We start from the raw sequence: 25,371 nt of genomic DNA on the forward strand, positions 1-25,371 counted from the left end.
TGCCATCCTGATGCCCGGACATTTTCACTTTGTTGCAAGTGGCCAATAGCCACTGCTTCTTCTGTAGAGATAGGTTTAACTCTTTGTTTGTTTGGTTGGTTTTTAGTAACTAGTTATCGTATTTTTCGCTCCATAAGACGCACCTTTTTCTTCATAAAAAGTAAGGGGAAATATCTGTGTGTCTTATGGAGTGAATGTGTGGTCCCTGGATCTGAATTGCCCAGGGGTAGATCATGCTTTTTTTTTAGAAAGAGGGAAGTAGGTGTTGAAAGGAAGCTGCTGATCGGCAAGCGATCGGGAGGGAGATAAGGGACGCTAGCAATAAAGGAGTCTGCCTGAGAGGGGTGAGGTAAAGACAGCAAACTTGCAAGGAGAGGAGACACGAAGACTAAAGCAATGAGGAGAGAAATTAGAAGAAAAAGAGGAGCAAAAAACTGCTCCAGCTAAGGAAAAGACACTAAGGCAAACAAGAAGGAAGGGGGTGTTGAAAGGAAGCAGCTGATCAGCAAACGATTGTGAGGGAGATAAGAGACGCTAGCAATAAAGGAGACTACCTGGGAGGGGGGAGGTAAAAGCACATGGATCCTCAGGATTTTTGCATTGGGTCACCACAAATTCACCCTCAGATCACATAGCATGTCCATGGCTACAGCCTGCACCCAAAAAATCAAGCACCCACTGTTTCATGGGGCCACAGTGGCACAAAAACGTGGTTACAAAGCATGGAGTCTCAGGATTTTTGCATTAAAGGTAAAGGTAAAGGTACCCCTGCCCGTACGGGCCAGTCTTGACAGACTCTGGGGTTGTGCGCCCATCTCACTCTAGAGGCCAGGGGCCAGCGCTGTCTGGAGACACTTCCGGGTCACGTGGCCAGCGTGACATCGCTGCTCTGGCCAGAGCCAGAGCCGCACACGGAAACGCCGTTTACCTTCCCGCTGGTAAGCGGTCCCTATTTATCTACTTGCACCCGGAGGTGCTTTCGAACTGCTAGGTTGGCAGGCGCTGGGACCGAGCAGCGGGAGCGCACCCCGCCGCAGGGATTCGAACGATTTTTGCATTGGACTACCCCAAACTCACGGTCAAATAACATGTCTGTGGCCACAGCATGAAGCACAAAAATCATGCACCCACTGTTTCATTCAGAATATTTTTTTTTCTTGTTTTCCTTTTCTAAAAATTAGGTGCGTCTTATGGAGTGAAAAACAGGGCACTTCAGACTCTTAACGCCTGGTGTGAAATGTCATGCTTGGAAGGGTCATGACTTTGGAGCTGGTGGTGGAACTGAAGCTTCTTCTGTAGCTTCTGACTCAGCCAGCTTAAGGAAACCTAATTGCACAATTGCAGAAATAGTTTTTATTTATTTCAGTTTACTGAGTGTGTGATTAAAATAATAATGATCTTATTTTTGTCTTGCTATGCACTGTGTCGGTGACTTCCAAAACATTTTATAAATCTGCAAAAATAAATAAATGAAAAAATGAACATCAAAGCATCCCAGGTTCAAAACCTGGACAGAAGCAGCATAAAATACAGTATAAAAACATGAATAACAATAAAATTCAAAGTTCAGAAATCAATTTAGGGGAAATCCATCTAATAAGCATTAGATAATCCCCAGGGCTAGCTGGCTGAATTAGTCCTACTTGGGCCAGCGAGGAGGCCAGGGCAGAATTAGCTGTGGGGTCTCAGAGCGGGTAATCTTCATAAAAGGGGAGGGGGAAGGAAAGAAGGGGAATAAAAGATCAGGCTGAATTCAAATTAAATGCCAGGCGGAATAACTCTGTCTTACAGGCCCGGCGGAAGGAGGTTAAATCCTGCAGGGCCCTGGTCTTCTGGGACAGAGCATTCCATCAGGTCGGAGCCATCACTAAGAAGGCCCTGGCAGAGGATAGTCTGACTTCCTTAGGGCCCAGGATCTCCAAAATGTTATTTGTGGACCTTAAGGTCCTCTGCGGGGCATACCAGGAGAGGCGGAGGCGTAAATACGAGGGCCATAAGCCACAAAGGGCTTCCAGATGTCCCTGGAAAATAGGGACACTTAAAGGGTCTGTTCACCCTCTTCCTTTCTTATTATTATCATCAAATATTCAGCCTGTGAAATTTGCTGTCATGCTGTGTGGGGAGACCCCCTGGCTTGGCCCGACCTTAATTCTTGTGTACTACAGGCAGCAGAGTATGAGGTGGCAAAATTGACTGTGCCTCTCTGTTGGGGGTGCCACTTTCAGTGCTTCCAATTGGAAAAAGGAGAAGAGCCACTGTGTGTCAGGTTCTAGCTAAAAGTGCTTGCCGTTGTGTTAGATTTCTTTCTGCAAGGAGCTCTAAAAAAACCAAACACCCACCTGTAGTCTAAAGTTGAACATCTCCATCTCATCTCCATCTCCACCAGGGTGTCGGGTGGACCAAGCCTGGGTTTGCCTGGGAAAAGCCCAAATGTACGGAGGCCGTGTCTGTTGGTGGCTATTAGCCATCATTACTAAATGGAGCTTCATTGTCCAGGCGCAGTATATCTCTGAATATGGTGCTGAGGGTGGAGAGAAAACAAGGAGCGAACGTGAGGATGGAAAGGTTCGGTTTCACATTTTTCCACTTGTGCAATTCTCCCCATTTTCACATCTGTGTGTGTTTGTGTGTGTATGGGGAAAAACCACTCGTGAAAATTCAGCTGCAGCTGAGAGAGAATCTCTCCTTACACATCTTTGTATGCAATTTTGCCTAATATACCCTCTTTTGCAAAGCATTTCCCTCTCCCTTTTATAACGTATCTTTGTTTGCTGCTTCCAGAAATGCATGCATTTCTATGTATACTTAATTACAATATGTGCATTTTTGGGCCAGGGAAGGTTGCATTGCAAAATTCAGAACCATATAGATTTCCAAAAAAGAGAGAGGCTGTGTTTCATTCTTCCTGCTAATTCTGAAAGTGCAAATTAGACCCTTAAATGTGAACTGAATTAATTTTTCTCCCCCATCTCGAGTCAGGGCCAAAGCTCTTGAGGGCTTTTTTTAATATATATAAATCAAAACCAGGATCTAGAGTTGCCAACTGATTATTTTTTTTAAGCATTAAAGGAAGGACAACAATAAAAAAACCTGGCTTGCATTTAACAGCAGCTTGATTCTCATGGAGATTAAATATGACCGTTTGTTAACAGCTGCAGATCAAGCTGTTGTGATATGCAAAGGGGCAGGTCAAGTACTTTGGCAATTCTACCTGGGAGAGAATAAGGTGCAAATTCCGTTTACTCTGAACTTAAGTTGACTTCAGCGCTAAGCAAAGAAGCCTGAGACTGATGCATTGCCTCAGAAATTCGATAGGTGCTTTGGGGGACAATTTTGGCTGGAGAAGTAATATAGGGGGCTACATCTAGCACACACATAATTCCCCTCTTCCCCTAGGCTCACTTTAAATTCTGAAGCAACGGGGAAAGATCCAGTCTGTGAGCGCTTCTGGAATGTGTAAATTGATTCTGCCATCCCGGTAGGATTCCTGTTCCTTTTCGTAGCTGTGTGGCAGACAGAAATTCTGCCAGGGAATTCTGCTGCAGGGAAAGCAGTGCCTGTTCAATTTCTGCCTGGCAGGCTAATGATAAAGGCACAGGAAGCTCTGGCGGGAAAGGTAGCAACCGTTGCCACAACCTTGTGCAATAGTTGCTCCTGCGCCCACTTGAAATCCGGAGCCATAAATGTCTTCTCTCTGTTGGGCCATCGGAATATCGGAGGCAGCCTTGCTCCCTTGGCCAACTTTCAAGAAGTGAAGGGACAAATGGAGATGCTCCTGGTACCTTCACCATAAAAATCAGAGCCTGAGCACATTCCACAAAACCCACCCCGTGAAGGTTGTGTTTGACAGCCAGGAAGCCTTAAACCAGGCACGTCCTCCATTTCAGGGGCGTAATCTGGTCCGCTGGTCGATTTAATCCAGCCCCTGTGGCAGTATATGTCCTGGGGCAGGCTTCCTCAACCTCGGCCCTCCAGATGTTTTTGAGACTACAATTCCCAGCATCCCTGACCACTGGTCCTGCTAGCTAGGAATCATGGGAGATGTAGGCCAAGTTAGGGATCATGGGAGTTGTAGGCCAAGTTAGGGATCATGGGAGTTGTAGATCCTGCTAGGTGGGGATGATGATGGGAGTTGTAGGGCTGAGGCTGAGGAAGCCTGTCCTGGGGTAAAATCCTTTAAAAAGCTAAAAACAGCTCAGCAGCAACATCAATCCTAAAAAAAGCTTTGGTCAGCCCTCACACATGTTCACTCCATCAAATCTGGCCCTTTTTGAAAAAAGTTTGGGCACCCCTGCTTTGGGCACCGAGAGCCAGTGTGGTGTAGTGTTTAAGAGCGGTAGACTCCTAATCTGGTGAACCGGGTTCGCTTCCCCGCTCCTCCACATGCAGCTTCTGGGTGACCTTGGGCCAGTCACACTTCTCTGAAGTCTCTCAGCGCCACTAACCTCATTGAGTGTTTGTTGTGGGGAGGAAGGGAAAGGAGAATGTTGGCCGCTTTGAGACTCCTTAGGGTAGTGATAAAGCGGGATATCAAATCCAAACTCCTCCTCCTCCTCCTCCTCCTCCTCCTTAAACAAGTGTGGCTAACTAAATGGAACTGGATGTTTTGATTGGCCTCGCCTTTTCTTTTCAATAGCCTTCCCTTTCCTCGGGAACATGGGCAGGGCTAGAATAAGTCACATGGAAGACGGAGCAAGCTTGTTTTCCACTGCTCCAGGGGCGAAGACCTGAACCAGTGGATTCAAAGGTCAACAACGGAGATCCCGACTAAATGTTAGGAAGAACTTTCTTTTTCCCATTGGCCTATTGTGCAATTGATGGAGAGAGTGACTTCCTTACACACACACACACACACACACACAATCTTCTTTCCAACGAAGAGAGGGCAAGACAAACATTTTCTCCACAAGTCAGGAGGTGCAGGGAATAGACAGGCCCAGCTAGAAATGAGCCCCAAATTTCTCATATATTCTCTAGAAGCTCAGAGGGTTAGTCTACAATGGGGAGAGATCAGGCCCCTCGACTCTTGGCAGAAGGGGATGGCATTGAATATATGTTTGAGGGCAGCTGGCGGGCAAATGGGCTTCTTCTAAATTTTGCCCCTCAAACTGGAACAGTCTTCCCTTGGGAGGTTGTGGATGGCAAGAGTTGTTTGGCAGTGGAACGGTCTCCCTCGGAAGGTGATAGGCTCTCCTTCCTCGGAGGTTTTTAAGCAGAGCTTGGATGGCCATTTGTCGTGGATACTTGAGCTGAGATTCCTGCATTTCAGGGGATTGGACTAGATGACCCTTGGGGTCCCCTCCGACCCAACAATTCTAGGATTGATGCGACCCTGAAGCCCAGGCCCCTCTTGATGTGGCCAGGGGGACTGGGAACAATGCTAACCATGGCTTCCCCAGCAACACAAGTAAAGCAACACAAGTAAAGCACAGTAAAGCAGGGGTAGCCAACATAATGTGCTCCTGATGTTTATTGACTGCATTTTTATTTTAACATTTGTGTACCACCCTTCATCCAAAGATCTCAGGGCGGCTCGTAGCACCAAAGGGCAGATTGCAGCATCTCTCCTCTCCTCTCTTCCAACCCTGCAATTCTATGATTCTAAGTATGCAGTGGGATCTTCCCATTTTTGCTTTTTCCAAAGTTGGCACCGTCTGTGACCAGAGCATAGGACTGGTTCTGAGTTCGGGTTCTCAGGCCAGGTCCAGAGGGCTCCTGTGCGGCACAGAGGGCCCGGTGTCAGGGCCTCTGGAAGGCCTTTTTATATATATTCTGCCTGTGCAACTTCAGCGTTGATAAGAGCGAGAAAGCCCAGGCGACTCGGCTACACTGCACGCCAGGTTTTATTACAAGCTAGTCTGAGCTCTGAGCTGAAGGTCTCCCAGGAGAGAGCTTGTTTCCTTTCCAAAGCCATCACCGCTCTAAGCGGTGGAACAAAATTCAGCATTCAAAGTGCAAGGCAGGCTACACAGTGGCCTCTTCGAAGCAGAGCGTTTTGAGTAAAATTATATAAAAAGGGGAGCAGCCCATACTCTTTTCCCTTTTTTCCCCTAGTAAAGCCAAGGTGTTTCTAGGCTTGATTTGAAACTGCTCTCTGTGTTTTGGAGACGCAGCGTCTTCGAAGTCATTATTATTTATTAAATTGGGATACTTCCCTTTATCCGAAGATCACATTTCACAACGTCAAAATGCAAAATACGAAAACGAAAAGCTGGCTTCCGCGTAACAGTTTGTTGCGGACTCTGTGCCTGTCTAAGCGTGGCGGAAAGGGGGGGGGGCTGACCACCTTCCTTGCTTACAAGAGACCCACGGTACAATCCCCTCCAGTCTAGGTGTGGCTGGGAAAACGTCTGCCACTCAGTGTAGACATTGCTAAGCAAGATGGACCCAATGGTCTGATTCTGTATAGGGCAGCTTATACCAAAAACAGAAAAACCTCCCCAATATTCCCAGCATGGTTCTCCTCTTAAGGCCTTTTGCAGTCCTGGTGTTCTATGAGAAGGACTTTTTTGGGGAATCCCAAAGAGAACGTTCCTTTTTCTCGAAAGGGCTTTTCAGCTGCAAGTGTTGAGTGTGAAGGAAAAAGGAAGGAGGTTTTCTAAGAAGCTGCCCTCTCGGGTGAATGTCAGCCGACTGCTTTCTGCAGACACTATAGAGACTTTCAGGCTCGCTGTCCTTCTCTTCCACCCAACTCCCCACCTCACCGCAACCTCTGACAGTTGATTTGAAAAGTGGTCTGGCAGACAACAGCATATGGCCTGACAATCTCCGATCTCCCTTCTCCGTTTTCTGAGGCACATTTATTGCAAGTTGGTTTGTATTCCGGGCACTAGAGAGACAGCTGCACAAAGGTGGAACCCACAACCTCTTAAGACACTCCTCACCCTCCAGATATTTTTGGGACTACAACTCCCATCAGCTGCAGAGAAGCATTCAGGATGCCAGGTTTGCAGAAGGCCACTTCCAAGGGGACCAGCTGATCAGCTGCAACCCACACATGCAGGTTGCTGATGTGTGGGGCTGAAGTCTACATCCCAGTTTACATTTCTGCATTGCAGCGGGTTGGACTAGATGAGCCTCAGGGGTCCCTTCCAATTCCACAATTATTCTGTGATTCTATGGACGTCGTTTCTTTTGTGCTATTGTCATAGTCGTCACCTTCTCCTCTTCTGCTTTTATAACAACTTTCACAGTATAAAGCACATTCTTGCAAGTGGGCAGCACTTCATTGCTCCACTGATTTGGGTTGGATTCTTTGGCAAATGCTCAGATCTTTTCCACTGATATAAAGGGGGTTGTAAAATTATTATTATTATTATTATTATTATTATTATTATTTATACCCTGCCCATCCGGCTGGGTTTCCCCAGCCACTCTGGGCAGCTCCCAGCAAAATAGTAAAAACACAATAAAACATCAACCGTTGAAAACTTCCCTGTACAGGGCTGCCTTCAGATGTCTTCTAAAAGTCAGGTAGTTGTTTATTTCCTTGACATCTGATGGGAGGGCATTCCGCAGGGCGGGCACCACCACCAAGAAGGCCCTGTGCCTGGTTCTCTGTAACCTCACTTCTCGCAGTGAGGGAACCGCCAGAAGGCCTTCGGAGCTGGACCTCAGTGTCCGGGCTGAACAATGGGGGTGGAGATGCTCCTTCAGGTATACTGGACCGAGATAACTTAGGGCTTTAAAGGTCAGCACCAACACTTTGAATTGTGCTCGGAAACGTTCTGGGAGCCAATGCAGGTCTTTCAGGACAGGTGTTATGTGGTCTCGACGGTTGCTCCCAGTCACCAGTCTAGCTGCCGCATTCTGGATTAGTTGTAGTTTCCGGGTCACCTTCAAAGGTAGCCCCACATAGAGCGCATTGCAGTAGTCCAAGCGGGAAATAACCAGAGCATTCACCACTCTGGCAAGACAGTCTGTGGGCAGGTAGGGTCTCATCCTGCGCACCAGATGGAGCTGGTACACAGCTGCCCTGGACACAGAGTGGACCTGCGCCTCCATGGACAGCTGTGAGTCCAGAATGACTCCCAGGCTGCACACCTGGTCCTTCAGGGGCACAGTTTCCCCATTCAGTACCAGGGAGTCCTCCACAGCTGCCCACCCCCTGTCCCCCCAAAACAATACTTCTGTCTTGTCAGGATTCAGCCTCCATCTGTTAGCCATCATCCATCCTCTAACCACCTCCAGACACTCACACAGGACATTCACCCCCTTCACTGGTTCTGATTTAAAAGAGAGGTGGAGCTTCATCCCAACTGGACTGAGCTCAGAGAGTGAGATCACAAATACGAGAGCCATTGATTGCATTGTCTGATATTGGTTTGCAATGTGCTTTTAATGCTGAGCTTGTGCGAAAACTATTTCCAGTCCGAATGGGATATGTTCAGGTTTTAAAATGTGGTCAGTCAGGATGTAAGAACAGAGCTCAGTTTTAGGGTCTTGCTTATAAATGCACCAGCAGCTGCATACCTGGCATTGCATGGGAAATCTAAGAAAAAATAAGGGAGTTTTGAAAACTGTGGTTAACATCAGCATAGTTTTGATTATTTCAGTCTGCTGTCTTGATGCCAAGTGGCATCCAATTCTACCCAAGCAGATAAGAACCCGCTTCTCAATCTCAGGAGCCATGAAATTGAAGAGTTGGAAGTGCCCCAGCAATCATCTAGACCAACAACCTGCAGTCAAGAAATCTTACTTTTGTTGGCATCTGTCTGTCTCGAGAGGCAATGGAAGAGTGCACCATCAGGTGGTGAAGTCAAACAATTGGATAATTACAGCGCCTGCTGTGGCTGTAGCGACTGATACAGGAGAGACATGTTTTATTGCAGGTGTGGCAGATAAAGGGGTCAGATGAAGGCAGTAATCACAGCTCCAAAATGCCTGGCAGATGGCCATGCCCGCTCCGTTGGCAAGCCTCCAATGAAGGAGAGTCCACTGTCTTTCCACGTGGTCTGTTCCACGTATGAACAGCTCTTACCGTCATGCAAAATTTGGTTGCAGGCATAGAGTATCTGAATATGGTTTTCCCAGCAGTGATGTATGCAAGTGAGAGCTGGACCATAAAGAAGGCTGATCGCTGAAGAATTGATGCTTTTGAATTATGGTGCTGAAGAAGACTCTTGAGAGTCCCATGGACTGCAAGAATATCAAACCCGTCCATTCTGAAGGAAATCAGCCCTGAGTGCTTACTGGAAGGACAGATCCTGAAGCTGAGGCTCCAATACTTTGGCCACTTCATGAGAAGAGAAGACTCCCTGGAAAAGACCCTGATGTTGGGAAAGATGGAGGGCACAAGGAGAAGGGGACGACCGAGGACGAGATGGTTGGACAGTGTTCTCGAAGCTACCAGCATGAGTTTGACCAAACTGCGGGAAGCAGTGGAAGATAGGAGTGCCTGGCATGCTCTGGTCCATGGGGTCACGTAGAGTCGGACACGACTAAATGACTAAACAACATGGCCTTTTAAATGTGTGGGGAGGATGCGTTGGTTTCTTTTAACATTATGCATGTTGCATTTTTATTTTGCAAACCGCCCTGTGATCTTGAGATGAAGGGTGTCATATTCTTTTAATAACAGGCTCCACCTTCTATCCCTATGAGGTGCCATTCCTAGGAGGTGCCACCCGCTGCCTCTCAAGGCCTGAGTTCCCAGAGTCCCCTTCACTTTCCATACACATGAATTAACCGTTGCAGCTACAATGCCACAAACGTGCGTGTTTCATTCATTTTCAGGAATGCACCTGCCCAAAGGTACCTGCAGTTGCAGTGCTTGGCCAAAAGGAGGCGCCAGTCAATCGTGTGGTTGAATTCGGGGGGGGTGGGGGGAAGCTTCTGCTTCTATGAATGGGGTGCATTCATTGGTGACACCTTAATTCGTCCAGGGCCTGGATGTCTCCAGGCTGCGATATTTGGCAGTGCCCTGCTCAACCGGCAGCCGAACCCGCTAACCGCAGTGTGCAGAACCAGGCCACCTGGCCTGGCAGACGTCCCCCACCCCCTGGCAGTTTGCCCCCGTCACGTGGCAGCCATGCCTTCAGCAGAGACGTCTGGCGTATTTGTTTCAGCCTGGGGGAGGAGTGGCAGGAGTTGGCTGCACCTGTTGGACTTCTGCCTGCCGTGAGCTGAGAGAAGGGAGCATGATAGAAACCTGAAGGAGCATCCCCACCTCCATCGTTCTGCCTGGACACTGAGGTCCAGCGCCGAGGGCCTTCTGGCGGTTCCCTCCCTGTGAGAAGCCAAGTTACAGGGAACCAGGCAGAGGGCCTTCTCAGTAGTGGCACCCGCCCTGTGGAACGCCCCCCCACCAGATGTCAAAGAGAACAACAACTACCAGACTTTTAGAAGACATCTGAAGGCAGCCCTGTTTAGGGAAGCTTTTAATGTTTAATAGGTTATTGTATTTTAGTGTTCTGTTGGAAGCCGCCCAGAGTGTCTGGGGAAACCCAGCCAGATGGGCGGGGTATAAATAATAAATTATTATTATTATTATTATTACCTTAACCTCCGCTTCGCCCGTGTGAACTGGGGCTGAGATTCTGTTCCCGAGGGACAGTGCTTCCTGCAGTTGGCAGAACAAGCCAACAGGTGGCATCCTTTTATCAAGTGTGCCCAGGGACGATATTTGGTCGGGTTGGGTTTTGATGGGGTCAGTGGCCTAATCTGGGGAGCATTGCCCTTGCCCCAAGGGCCTGGACTGCGACTTCTCCGAGAAGAGAGTAAGGCACCAATGTCCCCTCCCACAAAAAAAGAACCTTGCTGTGCCATTACTAGATAGAAAATCAACAAAGGAAGCTTTCATCTTCCCCATCCACCATCCTTTTACTACCGTGGTTCTCCAAGGGTGTGGCAGGAGAGGGTTGCAAGCGCAGAGGGAAATTTCAAGGACGGTCAAACGAACAACTAAACATTTCAGTGTGGTATAGTTTAGTAGCTATTTTATTTTATCTGCAGAATATGGATAGCTCTCTTTTCGAAAGGAGAGGAAAAGCATCAAGTGATACTGGGGACCAGCCTAGTTGTGTTTTCCAACGTATTTCTTATCAGTTAAGAAGCTCAGTGTGGCATGAGCAATTTTTATCTTATTTTTTATTAAATTTTCTGTTTTACAATTTAGAATACTCGTTTAAACACCTTTAAAATATCAGTGACTTTCCCCCCTTCTCTTTCCATGGTTCATTTTGCATATCATAAATCCCTGCATATCTTACACAAATTATACCATTCAGTATTCCTTTATTACATCCATCAGAACTTTCTTACACTGTTTAATTTATCTTAGCGCTGCCCACGTTTTCAAGTGTACGCAGTTCCCCCCACCATGTATTCAATAAACGTTTTCCAATCTTCTCCAAACGTTATGTTCTTCTTGTTCTCTTATTCTATATTTTAAGTATGTAATCTGCGCATTTTCCGTCAGCTTAAGTTGCCATTCTTCTTTGGTTGGGACCTCGCTCGTTTTCCATTTGGGGACTAACGAAACACGGGCCGCAGTAGTGGCATACATAAATAACGTTTATGAGCAATTTTTTATCTTCGTGCCCCAGAGAAAAAAAAGTTTGAGAACCACTGTATTACTACGACACTTCAATAAAACCATGCACAATAAATATTTATTTATTCATTCATTTAAGAAAACCAGATTTCTTAATTTTTTTATTGTGTTTCTACCAAACCTTTTCGTCCAAGGAGCTCAAGGTCGCATTGCGTCTCTCTCCCTCTCCTCTTTCAGTCCCAACAACAACCCTACGAGGTAGGCTAGGCGGAAAAGCTTCGACTGGCCCAAGGCCCGACGGGCACTAGGTTGGCGAAGGCTGGCATAGATACCCCCATATCCTGCTCTCCCTTTTGTTTAGGCTTGTGGGGGGCTGTTGGCAGGGAAGGGGGCTTCTGGCTGGAGTTTCCACGTCTCCTGACAGGCTTCTCCTTTCCGTCTCTCCCTCGCAGTGGCGTTGGGCTGGCACGGGCCCATTTCGAGAAGCAGCCCCCGTCCAACCTCAGGAAATCAAACTTTTTCCACTTCGTCCTGGCCATGTACGACCGGCACGGGCAGCCTGTGGAGATCGAGAGGACGTCTTTCATCGACTTCGTGGAGAAGGACAGGGTATGGAGCCAATCAGGTTGCGCAGTCGTTTCTCTCCTCGCACCCCCCACAAAAATACCCCTCTAGGGGTCAGATTTGAGGCATCATATCCAAATGGCGGCAACCATGGAACAGACTCCAACTACGATTCTGTGATTCCCTTGGAAGGTTGTGGGCTCTCCTTCCTTGGAGCTTTTTAAGCAGAGGTTGGACTGCCATCTGTCATGGATGCTTCAGCTGAGATTCCTGCATTTCAGGGGGCTGGACTAGTTGACCCTCGGGGTCCCTTTCAACTCTACAGTTCTATGATTCTGTGAACCGTGTCCCTCCCCTACTCATGCTCACATCCGCAATACAATGGAAGTTGACTTCTGGGGCCTTTCCAAAAACCAAGATGGCGGCCCCCAGGGCCATGGGTTCAACGCCATTGGATGGGGCATTGTGGCTCCAGACCTGGATAGAGTGCCTGGATAGAATGGGGGGACAGCTGTAGGGCTGAGGACTTAGAAGTGGGAATTTCAGCTTTCCCAGTCCCTGGTTCAAAATCAGCAAGTCTTCTGTTTGAACCTCACCCCTGCTGTGGTGATGGCCTGGCTATCTTAGTCTCACTGCCCACCCTTATGCAATTTGGGAATAACAGTACTACTACTACTACTACTAATAATAATAATTTATTACTTATACCCCACCCATCTAGCCGGGCCTCCCCAGCCACTCTTGGCGGCTCCCAACAGAATATTTAAAACCACAACAAAACATCAAACATTAAAAACGTCCCTAAACATTAAAATGGGATGCGCGTGGCACTGTGGTCTAAACCACAGAACCTAGGGCTTGCCGATCAGAAGGTCGGCGGTTCGAATCCCCGCAACAGGGTGAGCTCCCGTTGCTCGGTCCCTGCTCCTGCCAACCTAGCAGTTCGAAAGCACATCAAAGTGCAAGTAGATAAATAGGTACCACTCTGGTGGGAAGGTAAATGGCATTTCCGTGCGCTGCTCTGGTTTGCCAGAAGCGGCTCAGTCATACTGGTCACATGACCCGGAAGCTGTACGCCGGCTCCCTCGGCCAGTAAAGCGAGATGAGTGTCGCAACCCCAGAGTCAGTCATGACTGGACCTAATGGTCAGGGGTACCTTTACCTTTACCTTTTTGAACATTAAAAACTTCCCAACCCACCTTTCAGAGTTATTGTGAAGGACTCCTGAGATAATGTGTGCAAACTGCTTTGCATATTCTCAACAATCGACTTCTTCTGATGGTGAGATGGATGTAGGACTAAATTGGTGTTTTCTTTATTTCTTCAAATATTTCATCAAATCAGAGAATTGTAGAGCTGGAAGGGGACACGAGGGTCATCAAGTCCAACTCCCTGCAATGCATGAATCTTTTTCCCCAACATGGGTTTCGAACCCACAACCTGAGATTAAGAGTCTCGTGCTCTACCAACTGAGCTTATCCTAGCATGGATTCATCATATTTTGATCCTGCCTTTTCTCCAGGGCACCGTTCGTTGTTTGCCTCCAAACTTTATCCTCACATCGATCCTGTGGTGTAGGTTAGGCAAAAAGTAAGGGGTCTCACGGCTGGCAAATGATTCGAATCCGGGTCTCACTAGTGCAAGATGGCGGAGAGTCTTAAGATACGGCTTGTGTTTTCAAAATAATACTTTATCCTTTTCTTTCAGGAGCAGACTGGAGAGAAAACCAACAATGGCATCCACTACCGGTTACAGCTTTTGTACAGTAATGGTAAGGAGCGTTATATAATAATAATAATTTATTATTTATACCCCGCCCATCTGGCTGGGCTTCTCCAGCCACTCTGGGCAGCTTCCAAAAAAAATATTAAAATACTGTAATACATCAAACATTAAAAGCTTCCCTAAACAGGGCTGCCTTCAGATGTCTTCTAAAAGTCTGGTAGTTGTTGTTCTCTTTGACATCTGGTGGGAGGGCATTCCACAGGGCGGGCGCCACCACTGAGAAGGCCCTCTGCCTGGTTCCCTGTAACTTGGCTTCTTGCAGTGAGGGAACCGCCAGAAGGCCCTCGGTGCTGGACCTCAGTGTCTGGGTAGAACGATGGGGATGGAGACGCTCCTTCAGATATACTGGGCCGAGGCCATTTAGGGCATTAAAGGTCAGCACCAACACTTTGAATTGTGCTCAGAAACGTACCCAATGTAGGTCTTTCAAGACCGGTGTTATATGGTCTCAGCGGCCACTCCCAGTCACCATTCTGTCTGCCTCGTTCTGGATTAGTTGTAGTTTCCAGGTCACCTTCAAAGGTAGCCCCACGTAGAGCACATTGCAGTAGTCCAAGCAGGAGATAACCAGAGCATGCACCACTCTGGCAAGACAGTCTGCAGGCAGGGAGGGTCTCATCCTGCGTACCAAATGGAGCTGGGAGACAGCTGCCCTGCACACAGAATTAACCTGAGCCTCCATGGACAGCTGCGAGTCCAAAATGACTTAGGGTTGCTGGCTAATCCGCTATGTTTGCATGGCGTTTTTTCAGGGGGACCCAAAAAGCAGATGACTTAAAACAATTAAAACTAGCCTTCCTCCGCTTGATGCCCTGCATTTGTTTCAAAACACAATTCCCAATATTATTATTACCTGCCCTTCACCCTAAGATCCCAGGGCAGGTGACGTCAATTTAAAAAACACCATCGATAATAAAGCACAATATTATTTTTAATGCATAAAAAATCAGTGTGAAACAACTTAAAATTTCAAAACTGATTTCAAAAAGAGCTGCATCTTCCAGAAGCTGTGCAATGAAGCTGCTAGGCCTACTTCTGTGGGGAGTTCCTCAGATTCGGGGCCACCACAGAAAGACCCTCTTCCCACCCCCAGGCCACAACTACCACCCCGAACCTCTGGGGGAAGAGGAACTACTAAGAGCTGCCCCTGCCAATCTTAGTACCCAAGAGGGGCTTTAGGAAAGGAGAGAGGCATCTCTCGGGTATTTGGGGCCTCGGTTGTTTAGCCCGTTGAATTGGACCCTGGAATCATCCCTGACTACAACTCCCATCATGCAGAGCGTGGAGACGTAGGCATGCAAAAAGCAGCCCTCTTTGCAAAGTGGCTGCATCCATTCAATGCACTAACCAGGGGTCCTCCAAGTGGCTTGGACTACAATTCCCATCAGCCATCATGCGAGCTCCAAGTTTAGGCTTTTCAGAGTCCCTCAGGTCCCAATTCAAGGCTCAGCCCCCAGCGGCTCACATATCATTAGAAAAGAATCACGATTAGATAACCATCATTGCAGACAGTTGCAAGTAGTTTAGTTTTATTTCATTCTCGGTAGTGGTGCCCACCCTGTGGAATGCCCTCCTATCAGATGTCAAGGAAATAAGCAGCTATCTTATTTTTAAAAGACATCTGAAGGCAGACCTGTTTAGGGAAGTTTTTAATATTTAATGCTGTATTGTTTTTAACACTCAATTGGGAGCCGCCCAGAGTGGCTGGGGAAACTCAGCCAGATGGGCGGAGTATAAATAAATTATTATTATTATTATTATTATTATTATTATTATTATTATTATTATTATGTGATATCCCTCCTTTTTCCCTCTAAGAGCTCAAGGCGGTCGCCCTCTCTCCTCATTGAACCCCCAAAACAACCCTGTGAGCATAGCTGTCAACTTTTCCCTTTTCTTGCGAGGAATCCTATTTGGAATAAGGGAAACGTTGACAGCTTAAAAAACGGGAAACGTTGACAGCTAGGCCTGTGAGGTAGCTGAGTGGCAGCGGCTGGGCCCAAGGTCTCCTAGTGAGCTACCTTCATGGCTGAGCGGGGATTCGAACGCAGGTCCTCGTCCGACACTCTAACCGCTGCACCACACCAAAGTTGTCAGCCGGTTGTGCCAAACTCCGCCACCTCTTGCCGCCGCCGCCCCCCCCCCCCCAAATTTTGGGACTGGCATAGCCCCTGCGCCACCATTTTGAAAACGGAGGGCCTCTGTGATTTTCAGCCAGGGGATAGGAAGTTCCAGAACGGAAGAGACAAACGTTCCCCTCGCTTTTCTTCCTCGCAGGACTTCGAACGGAGCAGGACCTCTATGTGCGGCTGATCGACTCCATGTCCAAGCAGGTAACAGCCCCCAGTGAAAGTGTGGAAGGGTGTCGGGGGGGATGGGGTACGAGAGCCATCTTGGAATATCTCGTGGAAGATGGAACAAGCTTGTTTTCTCTTGCTCTGGAGGGGAGGACTTGAACCCATGGCTTCAGGTTACAAGAAAGGAGATTCCAACTAAGCCTCAGGAAGGAATTTCTGACCGCAAGAGCTGTTTGACAGTGGAATGGACTCCCTTTGGGAGGTGGTGGACTCTCCTTCCATGGAGGTTTTTAAGCAGAGGTTGGATGGCCATCGGTCATGGATTATTTAGCTGAGATTCCTGCACTGCAGGGGGTTGGACTAATTGACCCTTGGGGTCCCTTCCAATTCTATGGTTCTATGATTCGGAAGGAAGGAAGGAGAGAAAGGGAAAGAGAAAGAGAAAGTGAGAGGAGAGAGAGAGAGAGAGAGAAAGAAAGAAAGAAAGAAAGAAAGAAAGAAGATGATAGATAGATGATAGATGATAGATAGATAGATAGATAGATAGATAGATAGATAGATAGATGATAGATAAATAGATGATAGATAGATAGATAGATAGATAGATAGATAGATAGATAGATAGATGATAGATAGAGATAGATAGATAGATGATAGATAGATAGATAGATAGATAGATAGATAGATAGATAGATAGATGATAGATAGATAGATAGATAAGGGAGGGAGGAAAAGAAAGAAGGAAAGAGTAGATAGATAGATAGATGGATGGATGGATGTATAGATAGATAGAAAGATAGATAGATGATAGATAGATAGATGATAGATAGATAGATAGATAGATAGATAGATAGATAGATAGATGATAGATAGATAACAGGTAGAGATAGATTAGATAGATAGATAGATGATAGATGATAGATAGATAGATAGATAGATAGATAGATAGATAGATAGATGAGGGGGGAGGGAGGGAGGGAAGGAAGGAAGGAAGGAAGGAAGGAAGGAAGGAAGGAGAAAGAAAAAAGAAAGAAGAAAGAAGAGGGAGGGAGGGAGGGAGGGAGGGAGGGAGGGAGGGAAAGAAAGAAAGAAAGAAAGAAAGAAAGAAAGAAAGAAAGAAAGAAAGAAATTAGATAGATGATAGATAGATAGATAGATAGATAGATAGATAGATAGATAGATAGATGATAGATAGATAGATGATAGATAGATAGATGATAGATAGATAGATAGATAGATAGATAGATATAGATAGATAGACAGATAGATAGATAGATAGACAGAAGATAAATAGGAAGGAGAGGGAGGGAGGGAGGGAGGGAGGGAAGGAAGGAAGGAAGGAAGGAAGGAAGGAAGGAAGGAAGGAAGGAAGGAAGGAAAGAATGAAAGAAAGAAAGAAAGAAAGAAAGAAAGAAAGAAAGAAAGAAAGAAAGCTTGAGGAAGATGTGGTAGGTGGATCTCAGTTTTGTCCCAGGAACAAAATCAGCATCAAAGTTGGTTTCCTTCCAGCCCTCCCCTCCTGAGGGGGGAGCCCAAGGGAGATAAATCCCAAACTGGGAGATGCTTCATTAAGCTTCACCATCATTAATCAACACCATTAGGCGGGGGAGGCTTTGTTAACTCTGGTGCTGATGGGCTGGGAGCCTCTGCTGCTTAGCACCTGCTTAGCACACGCAAACACACCCAGGGCTCTCTGCTGAGGCCAAACAGAGGAGGAGGAGGAGGAGGAGGAGGAGGCGGAGGAGGAAGCCCAGACTTGCTCCTGCTTTAGGAAGCGGCCGCGTGCAACTCCCAGCATCCCCACCCAGCATGGCGTGTGGCCAGGGAGTTGTAGCGCCAGCTACATCTGCAAGACGCCACACTGGCTGCCCCTCGGCTGGCATGCTGAGATTTGCATGTAGGACCAAGTGTGTAGTCCTTATGGTTGTGGGATTGGTGATGGCTGGGAACTCTGGGCCTGAATCAAGTAAACTGCCATGCTAGGGGGAGCAGGTGCAGGGGGGCTTCACCTCCCTCCCTCCCCCTCTCTAAATCTGCTTGGGGTGGGGGTCCAGGAGAACCCCCAGAATAGCACATGGGGTGTAGAGGAGAGGGGAGAACGTTCCACCTGGCAAGATAGATGCTTGCATTGATGGAACCATCTCCTTAGTGTGGCACTGAAGTCTACCTTCAGAAGCCAAAGGAGCTCCTTGATCAGACTTCCACGGAGCAGAGATGGGGCCTTGCAGTTCTCCTTGCCATGCCCAAAATGTGTGCAGAGGTTCCACAAGTGGCAGAGCTTCGTTTTTGTTCTTCTGCAGCTATCATGGTTGCCATCGTAACCCAAGGACGTAAGAAGAGCCTGCTAAATCAGGCCAACATCCCCTCTAGTCAGGCGTTTGTTGTTGTTATTGTTGTTTAGTCGTGTCCAACTCTTCATGACCCCCTGGACCAGAGCACGCCAGGCACTCCTGTGTTCCACTGCCTCCCGCAGTTGGTCAAACTCATGCTGGTAGCTTCCAGAACACTGTCCCACCATCTCGTCCTCTGTCGCCCCCTTCTCCTTGCGCCCTCCATCTTTCCCAACATCAGGGTCTTTTCCAGGGAGTCTTCTCTTCTCATGAGATGGCCAAAGTCTTGGAGCCTCAGCTTCAGGATCTGTCCTTCCAGTGAGCACTCAGCGCTGAGTTCCTTCAGAATGGAGAGGTTTGATCTTCTTGCAGTCCATGGGACTCTCAAGAGTCTCCTCCAGCACCATAATTCAAAAGCATCAATTCTTTGGCGATCAGCCTTCTTTATGGTCCAGCTCTCACTTCCATTCATCATTAGTGGGAAAACCATAGCTTTAACTATACGGACCTTTGTTGGCAAGGTGATGTCTCTGCTTTTTAGGATGCTGTCTTGGTTTGTCATTGCTTTTCTCCCAAGAAACAGACGTCTTTTAATTTTGTGACTGCTATCACCATCTGCAGTGATCATGGAGCCCAAGAAAGTTGAATCCCTCACTGCCTCCATTTCTTCCCCTTCTATTTGCCAGGAGGTGATGGGCCCAGTGGCCATGATCTTCGTTTTTTTGATGTTGAGCTTCAGACCATATTTTGCGCTCTCCTCTTTCACCCTCATTTAAAGGTTCTTCAATTCCTCCTCACTTTCTGCCATCAAGGTTGTGTCATCTGCATATCTGAGGTTGTTGATATTTCTTCCAGCGATCTTAATTCCGGCTTGGGATTCATCCAGCCCAGCCTTTCGCATGATGAATTCTGCATATAAGTTAAATAAGCAGGGAGACAATATACAGCCTTGTCGTACTCCTTTCCCAATTTTGACCTAGTCAGTTGTTCCATATCCAGTTCTAACTGTAGCTTCTTGTCCCATGTAGAGATTTCTCAGGAGACAGATGAGGTGATCAGGCACCTGTTCTCATAATGGCCAACCAGATCCTTCAGTGGGAAGCCCAAAAGCAGGATTCGAACACAAGAGCCCTCTGCTGTCTGTGGAGGCTCAGCATGGCCCTCTTGGCTACTAGCCACTGATAGCCCTCTCCTCCATGAATTTCTCCTATCCTCTTTTAAAGTTATCCAAGTTGGTGGCCATTGCTGCCTCCTGTGGCAGAGAGTTCCACAGTCTAACAACAGCATTAAGGAGGACTTTCTTTTATCTATCCTGAATCTTCCTCGAATGTCCATGAGTTCTAGTTAGGATAGAGGGAGGAAAACTTTTTCTCTATGTACTTTTTCGATGGCAGGCATCGTTTTCATAATTAGCATCGTTATTGGTTCATTCATCGCCTTCTAAACCATGGCCCCATGAGGATTTGCACATAAGAGAATTAAAGGGGGGGGCAGGAATTGAACACAAAGCTAAAAAGTTATGCCCTCTGGCCTGGGCCCATGAAAAGAGCCTGGAGTGCCAAAGCATCTGAGTGTGGAGTTTTTCCAGGTTGTTCCTCTCCTTAACACTTCCCCTCTTCGCCCCCCCCCCCCTGTTTTCCAGGCAATCATCTACGAAGGGCAAGACAAGAATCCAGAGATGTGCCGTGTGCTGCTGACACATGAAATCATGTGCAGGTGAGCCTGGCTCAGCTCCCTCCTGGAGCAGTGGGGGGGGGTCCTTCCTTCCTTCCCTCCTTTCTTTCTTTCTTTCTTTCTTTCTTTCTTTCTTTCTTTCTTTCTTTCTTTCTTTCTCTCTGCCTCTCTCTCTCTCTCTCTCTCTCTCTCTCTCTCTCTCTCTCTCTTCTTTCCTCTCCCTCCCTTTCTCTCTCTCTCTCTCTCTCTCTCATCCCTCCCTCCCTCCCTCCCTCTCTTTCTTTCTTTCTTTCTTTCTTTCTTTCTTTCTTTTGCCAGCGTATTGGGGACAAAGTCTGCAGGCCTGGCCACCCCATCTCAAAAAGTCATCAGACTTTGGAAAGGTGCGTTAAAAAACCATCCCTTCAAGACAACCTGTTTACAGAGCATTCATCCTTGTTTGTTCGCAGGGAGGTTAGACGAGGTTGACTTTGCCACAAATATTCATTCTGGTTTGCTCACGGGGAGGCTAGATGATGCTCCGTCAAACCTAGAGTGATCCCACATTTTCCGGTGCATCTTCCCGTCTCCTTCCCTATCTCAAATAGTCTGGTCTTTTGGGGAAGCGATTTTTGACATTATTTTAATTAGCTGTTGCATTTATGTCCCAGTGTTTTTGTTCGAGGAGCTCAAGGTGGCGTACATGGTTCTTCCCCTCCTCATTTAATCCACACAACAACCCTGTGAGGTAGGTTAGGCAGAGAGGTAATGACTGGTCTCCCAGGTCCTGGTCCAACACTCTTAACCACTAGGCCACACTGCTCCTTGTTGCACAAGACCTGGACAAACACCTGCAACTCTGCAACCTGAATTTTCAAATTCAATATGTGATTGAATCCCAAGTGAGGAGTCATGATAGAGCCCAGGCTATTTACTTTTATATTATGTAGGTTTTTTAATTGCATATGTATTGCTTTACAGCCTAGGGCCATATAGCGAAGGGCAGATTCTGTGCATAAATAAATATAAATAAGTCGTTGATGTGGAGTTGGGAGCCAAGCCACATGAAATGGGCTCTGTTGTTGTTAATTTCTTTATTACATTTAGATACCACCTTTATCTTTCAATGATCTTAAGGTGGTGTGCATGGTTCTCGTCCCATTTCATCCTCTCAACAACCCTGTGAGGTAGGTTAGGCTGAGAGATGGTGACTGAGCTTCATGGCTGAGTCGGGATTCGAACCCTGCTCTCCCAGGTCTTAGTCCAACACGCTAGCCGTTACACCACCTTGGCACTTCAGCCTGGAAGGGAGGGGGACTGAATGTTTGGAAACTCCCCGCATGCAGAAAGCTAGCATGCAAGGGAGACGAGCCTAACCTGGTTTTCTCCCTGAGGTGCTGCTAGCTTTGAACGTGCAGCGATTTCTACAGCCATTCAGGCTCCCCACCCAAACTTAGAAACAGACATCCAGTCTGGCCCCCCACAAGGTCTGAGGGATACTGAACCGGCCCCCTGCTGAAAAAGTTTGCTGACCCCTGGCCAAGAGGCAATATGAGCTTCATTCACGGCCGAGTGGGGAATTCGAACCCTGATCTCTCCCGGACTCTCAACCGGCACTCTAAGCACTCCGCTGCCACCGGCTCACAGCTTAGCACTGGGATGTAGCAGGCCCATCGGACGAGCCAGGGGATCTTAGAAACATAGAGTTGGAAGGGACCCCCAGGGGACATCTAGTCTAACCCTGTGCCATGCAGGAATCTCAGCTGAAGCATCCATGACAGATGGCCGTCCGACCTCTGCTTAAGAAGGAGGCTGGCATCTTTTCACTCGGCTCTGCCAGGTTCCCTGGTGCCCCATTAACGCCTGCCTTGTTTACGACACTCAGGACTCGGTGTTTGTGCAAATTAGTGCGCCTGCCTCCGAGCCAACTTTCATGGCTAATTGATCTCCAGGAACCTTGCTAATGATCTTGGGGGTTGAGGGAATAGATGGCGGGGGCGGGTGGGGAATATCTGGGGTGGGGGGGGGAGGGCGAAGCGTCTTGACTGAGACGCCCTCGGATTTGTTTGTGTAACCGGCGGGTGGGATGGCGGCTCCCCTGCGGGGCGCAGAACAGAGCCTTTGGTTGTTTATCAGGCCAAGATATTAATTATATTTAACGTGAGTGGCGGTACCTGGCGGAATCATTAAAAGAAAATTGGAATCTGATCTCATAAGACTAGAACTTTGGGCCGTCCGAGGAAGCTGACGGCTGGGGGATTGGGCGGACAAAAGAAAAGACTTTTAGCTGCAGCGCATAGTCAGAAGTATTGGAACTCATTGCCACAGGAGGGTGGAATGGCCAGCATCCTGTTCTCACAGTGGCTGAGCAGATTTGGCATTCAGAAACATTGCTGTCTCGAATTATAGAATCATAGAATCATAGAGTTGGAAGAGACCACAAGGGCCATCGAGTCCAACCCCCTGCCAAGCAGGAAACAGTATAAAGCAAGCAGCACATAAGTGGCACACAAAACGCTAACAAAGCATTCTACCTTCTAAATCTTTTATTGTTGTTTAGTTGTGTCCAACTCTTTGTGACCCCCTGGACCAGAGCAACGCCAGGCACTCCTGTCTTCCACTGCCTCCCACAGTTTGGTCAAACTCATGTTGGTGGCTTCAAGAACACTGTCCAACCATCTCGTCCTCTGTCATCCCCTTCTCCTTGTGCCCTCCATCTTTCCCAACATCAGGCTCTTTTCCAGGGAGTCTTCTCTTCCCATGAGGTGGCCAAAGTCTTGGAGCCTCAGCTTCAGGATCTGTCCTTTCAGTGAGCACTCAGGGCTGATTTCCTTAAGAACGGAGAGGTTTGATCTTCTTGCAGTCCATGGGACTCTCAAGAGTCTCCTCCAGCACCATAATTCAAAAGCATCAATTCTTCAGTGATCAGCCTTCTTTATGGTCCAGCTCTCACTTCCATACATCACTAAAATCTTTTATTAATAATCCAAAAATTGAGCGAGCTATGTACAAGATCTGCTACAGAAGCCACAAACAGAAAACTCATTCAAATTGTGTCCAAAAGGAAGATTCAGTCTTTAAAGTTCCTTTAGCCAGGCTCCTGTAGATATCAACAAAGGTAAGTTTGATCAAACAAAGTGTCACCGATGTTGCGTTCAAGGGTTAGATATCCACGAGGATAAGTTTGATCAAACAAAGTGTCAGTGATGTTCAGTTCTTGAATTATGGAGGCAGAGCCATAGCCACCAATAGGCCTCTCCACTGTGCATTTGCCTCGCCCTCTTTTAAAGCCATTCAACTTGTTGGCAAACAGTTTTCTCCTGTGACAGTGAGTTCCAAAGTTTAACCATGCGCTGCATGAAGAAGGACTTTCTTTCGGGAGAAAGGGGACAGAAAAGGCATTTTCTCCCCTCTCTCAGGACACTGGAGCTTGGGGAAAACCCATGAAGCTGAAAGCAGGTTGATTCAGGACAGTCAACAAGGAAGGATTGTAGAATGTTAGAATTCTAGCTTTGCAGGGCACCCCAAATGTCATCTCTTCCGTGTCAGCTGGCCAACCAAGCTCTGCTTTTAAACCTCCAGTACTAGGTAGTCCCCTCTTATATCTCACTCCCGGGCACCCAGATCTTCCAAACTGTGTATTTTAGATTCAGGTAGGTAGCCGTGTTGGTCTGACGCAGTCGAAATTAATTTTTAAAAAATTAAAAAATTGTCCAGTAGCACCTTAGAGACCATCTAAGTTTGTTCTGGGTATAAGCTTTCGTGTGCATGCATGAGCGAGTTAGCAGGTCCAGTGAGCTTCATGGCCAAGCGGGCATTTAAACCCTGGTCTCCCAGGTCCTAGCCCGCCACTCTAACCACTACACCACATTGCCTCTCAGCTTTTGACACCTGCGTAATGCTGCCTCAGTGCGGAAGGAGTTGGGGTTGTGCTTGGGGTCTCATATCAATTAGGGAGAGCAACATTGTGAAGATAAAAGCTGAAGGAGGGCCTGGTTGCTGAGTCAGGCTAAGGGCCCATTGAGTCCAGTATCCTGTTCTCACAGGGCCTAACCAGTTGCCCATTATGGGAAACCCACATGCCAAATCTGAGCACAAGAGCTCTCTCGTCTCCTTTTTTTGTTTTGAATTTGCATTTTATTTATTTTTTAACATTCTTTTTTTGGTTTTTTTTAATAGTATTTATTCAAATTTTAAAAATTACAAAGAGAACAATAAAAAATAAAAAAATAAAAATAAAATGACATAAAAAATACAAACAATTAAAAAAAACCAGATCAAACCTTTACATAGCTTTCTTTCCTTTACTTATTTCCTTGACCTCCTCACACCTCCCTTTTTTGTATTCTAGTTCAGTTAGATGTTTCAGCAAATCCTTTCCAGCTTTGTTTTTATCCTAATAATTTATCTTAATAAACTGTAATTCTCATCTTTCACCAATTAATAAATCAATTTTAACCTAATCCTTTATATCATTTCTGCTAAAACCACATTACTTCATTCCAACATCCTTCTAACATTCCTTAATTTTACAATGTTTCTGTAAATAAACTTTAATTTTTTTCCAATCTTCTTCCACCGACTCTTCACCTTGGTCTCGGATTCTGCCAGTCATTTCCGCCAGTTCCATATAGTCCATCACTTTCATCTGCCATTCTTCCCGGGTGGGTAAATCTTGTGTCTTCCAGTACTTCACGATGAGTATTCTTGCTGCTGTTGTTGCATACATAAAGAAAGTTCTGTCCTTCTTTGGCACCAATTGGCCGACTATGCCCAGGAGAAAGGCCTCTGGTTTCTTATTTGTTAACATTCTTGTATTACATCGGTAAACATTGTCATATTACATTACAGGACTTACTATAATATAATTTCCAACATGTATACATAAATTATATACAAATTTTATATACCTAGAAAGAAAATGAAACAAAAAAAAGAACAAAGAGAAAAAAACTAAAACAAATTCCCCCCAAAAATCATATACATACCAACACACTAGACTTCCTGTCTTTCCCGTTGTATATTCCTTTTATACAAATGAATGTACTCTTATTATTGTATATTTCTTTACATATTATCTAATACATTTCTATATAAATATGTGCTCTTAGTCTTATTTCTCAACTCAGTCTCACTCCAACGTCAATCAAATGCTAGCATAGATAGTGAACCTTTGCTGTATTTTTGAACATATGTTTTATATCTATCCCACTTTGCCATAAATTTTTGTTTTGAATTGCCTCTCAGG

At 46.7% G+C, this 25,371-nt stretch overlaps 1 protein-coding gene across 3 annotated transcripts in view; it reads left to right on the forward strand.

The window, feature by feature from the left end:
- Positions 1 to 25,371, forward strand: part of LOC307224211 (transcription factor COE1-like) — a 103,535-nt gene that overhangs the window by 24,760 nt on the left and 53,404 nt on the right. For all 3 annotated transcript variants that reach the window (XM_079990842.1, XM_079990840.1, XM_079990841.1), the window contains exons 3-6: positions 11,947 to 12,103; positions 13,766 to 13,829; positions 16,121 to 16,176; positions 20,113 to 20,186. In XM_079990842.1, coding sequence (XP_079846968.1) covers positions 11,947 to 12,103; positions 13,766 to 13,829; positions 16,121 to 16,176; positions 20,113 to 20,186 — 351 coding nt within the window. The remainder of the gene's footprint in view (positions 1 to 11,946; positions 12,104 to 13,765; positions 13,830 to 16,120; positions 16,177 to 20,112; positions 20,187 to 25,371) is intronic.

Source organism: Podarcis cretensis (assembly GCF_951804945.1).
Source record: "Podarcis cretensis genome assembly, chromosome: 9".
Taxonomy (NCBI): Eukaryota; Metazoa; Chordata; class Lepidosauria; order Squamata; family Lacertidae; genus Podarcis; species Podarcis cretensis.